At 41.2% G+C, this 12908-nt stretch overlaps 1 protein-coding gene across 8 annotated transcripts in view; it reads right to left on the bottom strand.

Annotated features, from left to right (window-relative positions):
• The window catches only part of LOC308581529 (contactin-6-like), a 210434-nt gene that overhangs the window by 55631 nt on the left and 141895 nt on the right, over positions 1–12908 (bottom strand). For all 8 annotated transcript variants that reach the window (XR_014005104.1, XM_081184028.1, XM_081184033.1 and 5 more), the window contains 2 exons: positions 4013–4191; positions 1130–1266 (listed from right to left, as the gene is read on the bottom strand). Coding sequence is in view for 7 of the 8 variants with exons in the window: in XM_081184028.1 (XP_081040154.1) it covers positions 1130–1266; positions 4013–4191 (316 nt within the window). In the remaining variant the exon portion in view is untranslated. The remainder of the gene's footprint in view (positions 1–1129; positions 1267–4012; positions 4192–12908) is intronic.

The following is a 12908-nucleotide window of genomic DNA, read 5'->3' as shown; positions in this document are numbered from 1 at the left end:
CACACACACACACACGTTTGTTTTCTAACTATTGGTCCTGCCCCCCCCATGTTTTCAAGCTGTTTTTATTTTATCTGGAAGCCAACTTGAGTCCCTTTCAGGGAAAAAGGTGGGATATAAAGAAATATGATAATATTGGCTGGCTCAGTCCCGCTGTCTCTTCCATGTGTCAGATTTGTGGAGGGATTTGAGTAAAGACTTCTAACATTCCCTTCTGTTGAAATGAATAGAAAGGACTGAATGCACAAGATGTCTGTGTGATCATCATGATGTGTGTAGCTCTGGTTCTGGGCATATGCGTTAAGAATCAAATGTGCATAACTGCAGAGTTTTTTAATAGTTTAAGATGATGCCAATCGAGAGAGAGAGAGAGAGTAGGGTAGATGAAGAAAGGGTGACTCCTACTGATCTTTTTTAAACCGATTCTTCAGCACTCTGGATTTTCCTTAGAGGATTCTCCCTCAAGTATTGACCCATCCCAACCTTGCTTAGCTTAAAAAATTGATGAGGACACAGCCTCAGGTTGTATGGATGGTACACAGCAATCTAATTAACAACATTCCATTACTTCTCCACTTTTTACTTCCACAGAGCTTGCTGCAAATATCTTCTGCATACTTAGTTCAACCTGCAGGCTGTTGCTGTCCTCAGAGTGAATCTTACTCCTTCTCTCTATTTTCCACCCACCGACCCACAAAATCATATGAATGTGAAACACATCAGCATAGACATTTTATTTCAAATGGAAGCTCTACTTCCCAATCCTTTTCAGCTGCTTTTCTTTTGAGTCATATAACCAATCTGATAAATAATCACCCACAAATAAAAAAAGCAATGGACAAATGAATGGACGTTGTACTCTGGCTTGATAAAGGTGTGTAAAACACAGATATTTTGTTGCAGTGCTACTAGGCATTCTCCTTCAAACCACAGAGTGGAAATGGTGGGTGGTGAGATATTGTTCACTTTTGTCATGCTAAAATTTGGAATCACTCAATGGAACCAGTTGCTGATTGATTCAAAAGAGAGTTAGATTTTCAAAGCAACAAAAGAAAAGAAGGAAAGCTTCACAAAAAGCAGAATTGGTTACAAATTTTGAGCTGAAGCCAAAATGAACCCCAGATCTTACCTCTGATGCAAGGGGCTGGCCATTTTTAAACCAGCTATATGAGGGGCTTGGCTTCCCAGTTGCTTCACATTCCCAAACCAATGTGTCATAAAGAGAAAGAGAGGCATTCTCAATGCTTTTATTCCATTCAGGGGGTGCTGTTATCAATGGGGAAAAACCACGAAATTATTGTAACTTTATTGTAGGTGCCTTTACCCTAAAACTTTGGAACAAGAGACAAATTAATAACATAAATTCAAATAAATAAGCTTATTAGAACAGCCTACTGTATACTTCTTCAGGTGAAATGTTGTGTGTTAAAGACTTTGCATTATGAAGGTGGTCATTTCTCTGTTGTTGACTTTCTTTGTCTGTGACATTTATGTGTTATATGAGGAATTAGTACAGAAATATACATTTAACAGTGGATATACAGCATAATAAAACCTAAAACCCCATTCGGAATGGCAGCAACCAGGAAATCTATGCTAAGACATATGCACACATTACCCTTCTCTCTGACTTTAGTGCATTTTCACCCTGGTCTTTGAATCCGTGTACACAACGTCACCCACAATTACCCACAGTCCACTGGGATGTATCATGGAGGAGCATCCCACTTCCCACCCAGCTACCACTTGCAGCCTGCCCACTACAATCCATGTTTTCTTAGAATTCAGCCCCATTAAATTCAAATTCAGCCCCTTGTAAGTAGGTTAGGATCTCATTCATTTTAAAACAAGAGGAGGCAGTGAAGGGGGTGGGGGAGAGATGCAGACTCATCTCTGTAAACAAGAATAGGGGGAATCTGTCTCACTCACTCATTTTGGTTATGGGAAGTGCCAACACCAGATAGAGTGGAAACACATCATATGTGACGTGTGTACTAGGATTTGTAAAATCAAAATGAAATGCGGCAAGGTAAAAAACAAAACAAAAAACAGTCTCAATGTATTTTAAGGCTGTAATGTGTGCTACCCTGGGTTGTATCCCATTGTGACACCTGCTGATATAATGTGTTCCTTGATCAAGCAGAGGTTTCTGTTAGCAGAATGAGGCAGGGGTATGATTTTTGCTCATCTCCCTTCACTCTGCAGTCCCCCTGCCCTCCAGAATCTGCCCCATAAGGCTGGGGGAATCTTTTAAACAGCATGATAGGTAGGAATAGTCTAATAACTGAGAAGGAAAGGGGAGGTTCATGAAAATTGCATCCTACGCCTACATTTTTTTGTCTCATTACCCCTCTACTGAAAGATCCTCCTTTCCGTGGAGAAACACAATTGGAGAGTATCTTCTTTGTAAGCATTTGACCTTAGCTTTGCTTTCTGGCATATGCAACATGATTTTGGAGTATAAGGAAAGAGCATAATTTTAAAGGTTTGAATACAAAGTGATTTCCTATACATCAATTGACTTTTATTGGTTACATAGAATCATAGAATTGTAATGCAGGAATATTTTGCCCAACTTGGGGCCCGAACGCATGACTCTGAGAATAAGAGTCTCATGCTCTATGAACTGAGCTATTATGTTCAGTAATGGAGCTTTATGGAAATATAAGCCTGACACATAGACTGTGGTGGGTGGGGTGGAAATAGAAAATCAGAATACAAAAGTGAATGCTCTTCCGAATCCCATGCCCCCTGCAATAATTTCCCAGCTCCTTCTCCCAGCCCAATCATCAATCCATCCACTTCTTTTCCTTGCTTTGAACACTGAACTGTTTTAAGCATGGGTGGCTCTGAATGGTGGCAAATGTGGGTATTTTCTCAGGTACCAATAAAAGGTCCACTGCCACAAGGTTTCTATTTCCATTTTGTACCGGTTTCGTTCGACCTTTCCAAATCTTTATATAATTATCTTGAAATAAAATATATAAAGAAATAAAAAAATTGTCCAGTAGCATCTTAGAGACCAACTAGGTTTGTTCTTGGTATAAGCTTTCGTGTCCATGCACTGAGAACAAACTTACTTGGTCTCTAAGGTGCTACTGGACATTTTAAAAAACATATACCCGTATTTTTTGCTCTATAAGACGCACCTAGTTTTTGGATGAAGAAAACAAGAAAAAATAATATTCTGAATCTCAGAAGCCAGAACAGCAAGAGGGATCGCTGCGCAGCAATCCCTCTTGCTGTTCTGGCTTCTGGGATAGCTGTGCAGCCTGCATTCGCTCCATAAGACGCACACACATTTCCCCTTACTTTTTGGGAGGGAAAAAGTGAGTCTTATAGAGCCAAAAATATGGTATATATTTTGACTGTGTAAGACCAACACGGCTACCTACCTGTATCTTGAAATAGATGAAGATTCCTTGCAGTCATCCATATCCCTAAATATTTCACCTTTTTGCCTAATTCTTTGTTTACCTTCCCCGTTTCTAGAAGGACGTGCTGGCAGTGCCTTTTCCAAGAAGCCCACCACCACAAACCACTGGGATCTTCTTCCTTGTTTAGTCCTGTCTTTCCCAACCTGTTGCCCTCTATCTGTCTGGGAACTCAACTTCCATAACCCCCAAACAGCATGGCCCATGGTCAGGAGTCATGGGAATTATAGCCTGAAAATCTGCTGGGCACAAAGGGAGCTCTGCCACGGATAAACAGGGAGAAGAGGAGATGACAAAATTTCTCTCTGCCACTTAATATTTTCTATGTATGAAACCACTTTCCCCCTCCATTTTTCTTTGTATTTACCTTTGTAGCCCTAGGATGCTATGAGCTACATTTTTAGTCTACCACTGATGCATAATATTTCATATTCACTGAATCCTGAACTACATTTTAGCTCACCAGTCATTTTATTATTTTTGTCCTTGATTTCTTCCTGTGAGGACTAAATAAAGGGTGTAAGTAGTATTTCTCAATAATGCTGGTATTCTATCTGGAAATAATTCAATTTTCTCACCATATATAAGCAGCTGGCCTTTTGCAGCATTCCTTCCCCGAATGTTTCCTGCAATGCATTCATAGGAGCCTTCATCTTCTTGCTGAAAGTCTGGGATTTCAAGGATTCCTTTGGATGTGTGGATTTTTCTAGCCAATGGGCTACCATCAGGTTTCCTCCAGATGATACTGGGAACTGGACTAAATGAATATAAGCCATTAGACAATGTTAGAGCCTACATAATCCTTTTTATATGAAGGGAGAAAGTAAATCCTTGAACTTTTGAAATTATCAGCAACCATCAAAAAACTTAAGAAGTTATTGTTCTGAAATGATCCCAAACATTTCTGTGAGTTTTAGCCTTTTAGATAATTGTGGGATTAACACACTATACACACACACACACACACACATATGATTTTTAAGTCCTTTCTACAGATCAGTCATATTTGATGTGAGACTTTGCTATTATATACAGTATAAGGTGTGGGGGGGGGGTTCCATTTCAAACTGAAATACACAACTAATCCTAAAAGCTGTCAAGGCTCCATTTTCCAAATGTTTGGTGCTACTGAGAGCCTGTGAGGTGTAGTGGTTAGAGTCTCGGCCTAATATCTGGGAGATACAGGTTTCAAATCTCCCCCTTGGCCATGAAGCTAACTGTGTGACCTTAGGCCAGTCACTGCCTCTCAGTTTAACCTCACAGTGTTTGTTGTGGAGATTACATGACGATGGGGAGAACCATGTGCCTCATCTTGAGCTCCTCAGAGAAAAAGGTGGGATGTGAATGCAATAAGTAAATAATTTGTAGGGAAATTGAAAAGGGAGAGCAGCTGTTTGCAGTCATTGCACAGAACAGACTTGAGAAGGAATCCAGAAATATATTTTTACCCGTATGGCAGAATTTCCAAAAAGCTCTAACGTTGCAATTGTAAATTGCCAAAAGGTTCTAACACAGTAAAGACTGTAAATTGTAAAGACAGTTGATGTTATCCAGGCATGAGATTTGATAGGATACAGCTTACTTTGTCAGGTGTAAACTGCAATACATGGATTTCCACACACACACACATGCTTGCAAACATCACATGAAGCATGATGTTTTATTTTCACAATAAGCCTGCTTAACGACAAGATCTAGGAGTAGAGATCCTAGAAGCCTTGCTACTGTTGCTGAGATGCACTTGAAATGTCTAAGAGGAAGCAAAGCACAGCGTTGAAGGTGCCTTAAAGATAATCTAACTCAAATCCATCCCCTCAGGCAGGAACAAGAAATGTGAATCTGCAGAGAGAATAGCGCAGAGAAGGAAACCACACACAAACTTGCCTCATACTGGTTGCATTTTACAACAAACAAAAGCTTTACTCTGTTTGAGTGGATCACTACAAATCAAACCTATGGAACATTAGACATGACACTAAAAGAGGAAGCTGAGAATTAAAAATTACAAGCCAAAGGCAAAGGAGTGATGAGCAGAAGGAGGGGACTAGAGACACTGGAATAAGGAGAACTTTTATCGACTAGGGAGAGCAATGCTTTGTTTTGCATTTTTATAGCTTTTTATCATTTTAATTTATATTTAGATCAATGTTCTTTATATGATAAAACACTCAAGTGTGAACATGGCTATAAATACTTCTAGAGTTTCTGGCAACATCAGAAAACACACAAGGCTCACTTTCTTGATTTATTATGTCACCAGAACACTTTGAAATATTAATAGTCTTGCATTTCACGGCAGCCTTTCATGCTCCTGCAAAGGAAAATAAGCTGCTTTGCTGCAGCAGAAAGACTGAAAAATGCCTTCAGAACAGCTTTTAACAGAGACTTTGAGGCAGTGTTGGCAATAACGCTGTTGCCGCCGCCGCCGCCACAGAAAGAGATATGCAAAGTTTCAGATGCGATTCAAATCTATCCGACACAAACTGTTCTGATTCATGTAAATAATAGCAATAAAAGGTGTTGGTTGGGTAGATGGTGGCCATGGTCTGGCTTTCCATCTTTTATTGAGCAACTTGGGGCTTTGAGTTTGCACAATCCACTTCCAGTGTGCAGTAGGAAGTAGGCACATGGGCCTGTGTCCCACTGCATGGAATCAGCTGCAGGTTTTACCAGTGTTTGAATCCTGAATAATATTGTATAGAAGAAGTGGTTCCCAACTGGTGATTCATGGACCACAGGGGGGCCGTGTAACCCACCCAAGGGGGTCTGTGGCACCATTCACATAACAAAAACTACCATAGAGATAACAAAACTTTCAAAAGCAGGAGGTCCATGGCTTTGCTTTTGAAAAACGGGGGGGGGGGGTCAGCCTACACTCCCTCCTGGTTGATCGTTCGGGAGCTTCAAAAACTTTCTTCAGCCCGAACATCACAACGACCGATGCCAACAGACACCAGCACACTTAGGAATCCACAGAGTTTGCGCATCTTGCATGACAGACCTCAGCAACTCAGCATTTTGGCTAATCTACTTTATTTACATATAAACACAAACGGAGCACTGCAACATGGCTCCCTCTCTCTAGCATCAGACAGCAAAGAGAAAAAGAACAAAGGACAATAGTCCCACTTCATGGAACACAGTAATACAAACTTCCTGTCTTCGTCACTTCCCACCCTGTGGAGTCAAAACATATACCGTCATGTGAAAGACAACAATCCCATGACTGCAATCATGGAGCAGGACTTCTAACACTTAGCTAATTGGGAAACACTGCTATATGGAGATAGAAACCAATAAGCAGAAGGAATATTATTCTTGTAGCTAGTGTGCATTTGTTTTTCTCCTTCCTCAAGGAAGACTGACTCCCAAAGGGAGCAGGTTGAGGGGAGGACCATGTGGGGGGCCTGATGGATCTTCATCCCAAGCTCTTCAACCTTTGTATAAGGAGTGTGGGCAGGTGAGGTGGTTGGGGAAAGAAACAGCAGGTTCACTGAGGCATTATTGGGTTAAGGATACGCTTTAGTGATCTGCCAGATAGTAGGACTGGTGGGACTTATGGGGATGTCCTTTAAGGCCTGAAATGCACATTTTGTGTGAATAATGGACAGTAGCACCCAAATGCATATGTGGAATTCACATTCAAGGCTCACCTAGTAATCAAGCCCCCCGCTGCTGCCCAGTTTGCTGGGAAGTCACCGTCTGCAACTGTATGACATGCTAAAGGATCTGAAGGGATGCCGTTCTACCAGAATTAACTAAAATTCTCACTTGTCTGTACTGTCTGAATTTGGTTGATTGGTTAAACTGTTTGCAGTTCTTCCAAGCTGTTATATTAAGAAATATGGCCATTATCCTAATGTTTCGTCTCATGAGTCTTCTTGGCAGGTGTGATCCATTGTAAGTACAACATCTTTCCCTGAGACTCTGCACTTTTGAAGCACTCTGATATTTAAACTATTGGCAGTACTATCTTCCTATCAGTTTTGTACAGTGGATGCTCGGATTGCGAATGTGATCCATGTGGGATGCACGTTCGCAACCCACATCTGCTCATGCACGGGTTGCGATTCGGCGCTTCTGCACATGCACAAAGCATGATTTAATGCTTCTGTGCATGCACAACCACCAAAACTTAGAAGTAACCCGTTCCGCTTCTTCCGGGTTTCGGCGGTCCGCAACCCAAAAAAACACAACCTGAAGTGGCTGTAACCCGAGGTACGACTCTATAACATTTGAATTGTTTATGTTTGTGTTATAGTTTAGGGGGGTGTTACTGGTTGCTCTGAATGCTATTTTATAGTGGAATGATGGGGTATAACTTGTTTTACTAAATAAAACAAATACAATTGCTTAACCTTCTGGCTTTTTGCTTGTGGAAATCCAAAACACCTTTCCACTGGAGCACTGGGGTTCATGCTACCTTGGCCCAGACCTAATCAATGTCTGCAGAATTGAAAAACCCACAGCTCTACAGTATTGTGATCCTACAAAGCTGCTTTATACTGTGCTAGACAACTAGTCTATTTCAGGAGCAAGGAACCTCCAACCCACAGATGAAACTTGGCCCACCAAGAGTTTGAATTTGGCCCAGAAGGCCTTGTTCCATCAACCATACCCATGTATCTCACACCTGACACAAGAGCATTCTCTCCTGACACAGTTTTGCAGAGCCAAAAAGCAGCCTGGCCACCCCATCTAGTTCAGTAGGATCTATTCTGACTGGCAAACATTTCAGACAGACATATTGTTAGCACCGGTACCTGCAGGGACAACTCAGATAATATTGTAAACTTGGGTAACTATTATGCTGCCCACTGAGTGGAAGAGCTGCTACTCAGAAGTAGGGCACTCCATGCAAAAGGTCCCGGGTTCAGTTCCTGACATCTCCTGGTAGGTCTGGGGTAGACTAATGCCTGAAACCTAGGAGAGCCATTGGGCTCTTCCTTAATCCATAAGTGGATGGAATGAGGGGGGGAAGACTGCAGTATCTGAAAAAATGGCAGGGGAACTGTTCTCGGGTTCTGTGACCAGGGAAACTCTTCCCTCTGTGAGAGTTTTCAAGAATAAAATGGTGCCTCTTGAATTCTAGCATTTCATGCCATTGTTGGTACTACCTATTGGGTGTGTTTGATCTGTCCCCAGCTAACGCTTTAACTAGAGATCCTGGGGACTTGGCTTGAAACTTGATCTGTGCAAAGTTTATGTTCCATCCAGCCCTTCACTGTCAGTTGTTATTTTTCATTTTTAATGTAGACTTGGGCATCCATACCAAGAAGCGCTGCTCTAATTGGAACTCATTTTTCAAACTTCTATCATCTCTTGTATGACTGTGAAACGTTTTCTGATCAGGTCAAAGAAGAGATGTAATTGGAGTAGACTTGTAGTAGATTGATATAGATCATGGGTGGCATTCTTGAGGGTATTACAGGCTTTTAAACCAATGTCACATATTTTAGCCATAGGCAAATGACTTCTTCTCATTACAACTGGTTACAGAATTTGATTCCAAACCCATCGTTGATTTTGATGGTGTTTTGTTTTGTTTGTTTAAAAACAGCAGGAACTCTTCAACAATTAAATTAAAAACACTCATTTTAGTAGAGGATGGGGGAAATTAAGAACTCACCACCTACACTTATCTTACCCAGAAATGAACCATTTACATACTTTTCTAAGCTCTGTAAACTGCAGAGTCTTTTTTTATGTAACTTCTGGAATAAGACAAAGTTGGCAATGAACCACCAAAGCTAGAGGCGGCACTCCATGAGGAGAAGGCTCTTCTGTCAGGCTGTCAGCTCAGGTTTACTGTGTCCTGCGATGAGGCTGTCCTCTTGTTTTCCTTTTCCATATCAAATACTCATAATTACTTCCTCAGGGATCTTTCCCAACAAGTCCTTTCCTCCTCCTCCTCCTCTCCCTTCTCCCTTTCCTTCTTTTGTGTGTGCCTCTGTATTTTTATTCTTTTCCATGAGACTAAAGCTGTCTGACACATAAAGGCAGTGTGTGCATTACCATTGCTTTACTTAGATAAGTTGTTGCATTAAACACTTAGCTGTGCTTTATTCTCTCCCAAGGATAATGGCTTTGTGCTGAGCTGCAAGAAATGATACAAGAATCAAGAGAGTGATAAGGAATTCTAGGCAGGGGTGGATTATCAATTGTGCTGCAGAGTAGGGCAGCCCCAACTAAACCAGGACACTTTGCTGTGGTATAATATCTGGAACTCCCATTGCTGCCTGCATTCGGTTTCATGCATCTTTACTGCAACTCTCCATGTGTTCCCTTTGCGTTAATAGGAGGCAAGCAGAAGCCATAATCCCAGTATGACAGTGTATAGAGAAATGGTAGACTGCTTATCATGAAGAGGAGAATATCTTTTGTACTGCAGAAATATTTAGGTCAGGCTGCAGTAGACAGGAACAAAGAGGATTCTCTCTGAATGTGTATGGATATGCCCATTTGGCAGGTGAAGGCTAGCAAATGAGAACTTGTGGTGCATGCTGCAAAGACAGGAAGCCTTTATATATGGGTCAACAGATGGATTCAGGGGCCTTTTACCTGATGAGTATTAGGATATTGCTGAACAGTTTTCAATATTAGGATATTGCTGAACAGCTTTCAATATTATCTTGCTGAAAAGAAACCAAATCCACAGGTTCCACAAACTTCCTGTTGCCCCACAACATCACACCCAAAATGCAGCGTTTACATGTTTTCGTGTGTGGAGGAAATGTACAAGATGCTGACACTGAGAAAGCTTGTGTGTCTCCTGGACAACATGAAGGCTGTGTTTTAGTTCCAAACAGCTGGGGAAGAAAAGAAAGTGCAATGAATTTGTTCGTGCTGTTCAAAGAAAAGCCCAAAGCCAACACTACATCACTTAGCCAATCCTCAGCAATTCTGGATAGAGACTATTACCACAGAGTGCTGTGTGGGATCAATAAGGATGCTTTAGGAAGTTGATCTTTATGAATTTTGATATGAATTGACCTGATCTGGTGTCAGGTAGCCAGGCAAGGCTTACCTTCCCCCTCTCTGTAGATAAAAGCACAAAGCAAAAGCAGTCTTTTGCAGCAAGAGAGAGGTTTCTTGAACACAGCACAAACATTCAGCGTCCGTTCTCCTCACCACGTGATCCCTCCACCACTGAGCCTTCCGAGAAGCTACCCTATCCAGATGCCGGGCTCTAGGGGCTCATGGCCTGCACACTTTCTAGTGAGGGAGATTCAACCATCTCTCTCTCTTCCCGTTCCTCTCCCCTTGGTTGTTCTTCTCCCAGACCAGACCAACTGTCAGTTTCTGAACTGTGTCCTTCCGCAAACCGTTGCTCTAGGTCGATACTATCCTCCTGCTCCAGAGGAGCTTCAGGATCAGGGCCTTGCACGGGGGGGGGGGGGCTCCCACCATTCTTCCTCAAGGCAAAACCCTTCAGTCTGGTTCCTGACATCTGGTCAGAATCTATGAACTGATCTTCCTGGACTAATGCACAGATCAGAACTGAATCTGCACTTCTAAGATGTTTCTATGACGTTCTTGACTGATTATATATAATCAAAATACACTTCATAATATGTATTCTGTGAGAAAAATACAGTTAAAGATGCTTATTTTGAAATTTAAAAAATACTTATTTAAAAGTTATTTAAATGCACAATTTTGACAAAAAATAAAGAATAAATAAACCCCATGTTAATGCAGAAATGGGATGGAGCCAAATTATGCACACAGGTCATATCTGCACTATACATTTAAAGCAGTATCATACCACTTTCAACAGTCATGGCCTCCCCCAGGTGAGAGCCCGTGTGGTGTAGTGGTTAAGAGCGGTAGTCTTGTAATCTGGGGATCCGGGTTCGTGTCTCCGCTCCTCCACATGCAGCTTCTGGGTGACCTTGGGCCAGTCACACTTTGAATTCTCTCAGCCCCACTCACCTCACAGAGTGTTTGTTGTGGGGGAGGAAGGGAAAGGAGAATGTTAGCCGCTTTGAGACTCCTTAAAGGGAGTGAAAGGCAGGATATCAAATCCAAAACTCTTCCCCCAAAGAATCCTTGGAACTATAGTTTGTTAAGGGTACTCTTAGAGTTGTTCATACATTCCTAGAACAATATAAGAACAACTACGAAAATAATGGCATTCACCTGGCCTCAGGTTCATGTGAAGAGGTTACAGTCATTTATACCCTTACATGGAAATGTCTTATATGAATCAATTGGGCTCCTGAGTAAACATACTTGGAATGAGATTTGGGTTCTGAAGCTGTGGCGACACATGACTCTCAATTCATTATGAAAGGCCTGCTTAGCAGTGATCCATTGCAACTAAGAAGTGGAAATATTTTAACAAGGAGGAAAAAAAGAACTCTTGCAAAAATACCACATTAAAATTTCATATCCAAAGAGAGAGGTTTTGCTACTGTTCATTTTAATAAGAGTCCATGTTTTATGTGATAATTTAAAGACACTGGAAAAATACAGTGTTTGAATTAAGGGCAGATTTCACTTTATTACTTCAGTTCTACAAATACCCATTAGTAAGTAATTCCATACTCTAGTGTTTATACGTTGTGTCTAATAATATAATCAGAAAAAATAACCTTTGCTAACAACAGTATATTGTATGTTTCCCCCCTGATACTGGATCCGATAGTGATTCGGAAGGAAAGCATATAACTGGGCAAAATATGCTTGAAATACTTATGGGATACTTTTCGACATGAAGTTAATATTTGCAATATTCAAACTTTACAGGATTTTTCAATTATGCCAGGCCATTTCTTTTATGAGAAATTTCAAAGCAAAATTTCAATTCCCATTTGAAGAATAAACCCTGAAGACGTTCAGAACTGGAATTCTTGCCAGAAGCTTGACTGCTTTGATTTAGGCCAGCTTCTACTTGAATTTCCTACAAGCTGTCAACTTTCAAACACTAAATTTTTATTGCAATGTACCCAATGCTGGGGAAGTCTTGTTCGGCCACCCTAAGCACATTAGGGGGGTTCCCTGAACCCTATGTAGTATATTTGGAGAGGGATTGGGAGGGAGGGGACGCACATGAGAAGTGGGAAGGGAAATTCTGTTGCATAGCCAAAAGTCCTGGTGCAAGTACTTCTAAAATCTTAAAATGGCAAATGGCATACTCCTGCTCCAGAAAGGATTCAACACACCCCTTGAAAACCTGTTCCCAATTTTGGCAGCGATTTTACCTACCGAAACATTCCACTTTATCACTTAAACAGTTTGGTCAAATCTTTCCCAATCACACCAAGCTGCAAGAGTGGCACAGCTGTATATCTTTATTTCCTACTTCTTGCCTTAAAGCACTAGCTTAAGAATTTTTTTAAAAATAATTGTAATATTGTCCTACCATGTCCTGCCATGTCCAGTCCGTAAATTGTCAATATGGGTAGAATCATGTTTCACTACTTTCCTGGAGATAGCATACTTTCTCTATGGTAATTTTTGAATAATACA

The sequence above is a fragment of the Podarcis bocagei genome (assembly GCF_964188305.1).
Source record: "Podarcis bocagei genome assembly, chromosome: 2".
In the NCBI taxonomy this organism is placed as follows: Eukaryota; Metazoa; Chordata; class Lepidosauria; order Squamata; family Lacertidae; genus Podarcis; species Podarcis bocagei.
This window is presented reverse-complemented; position numbering and strand designations above follow the sequence as displayed.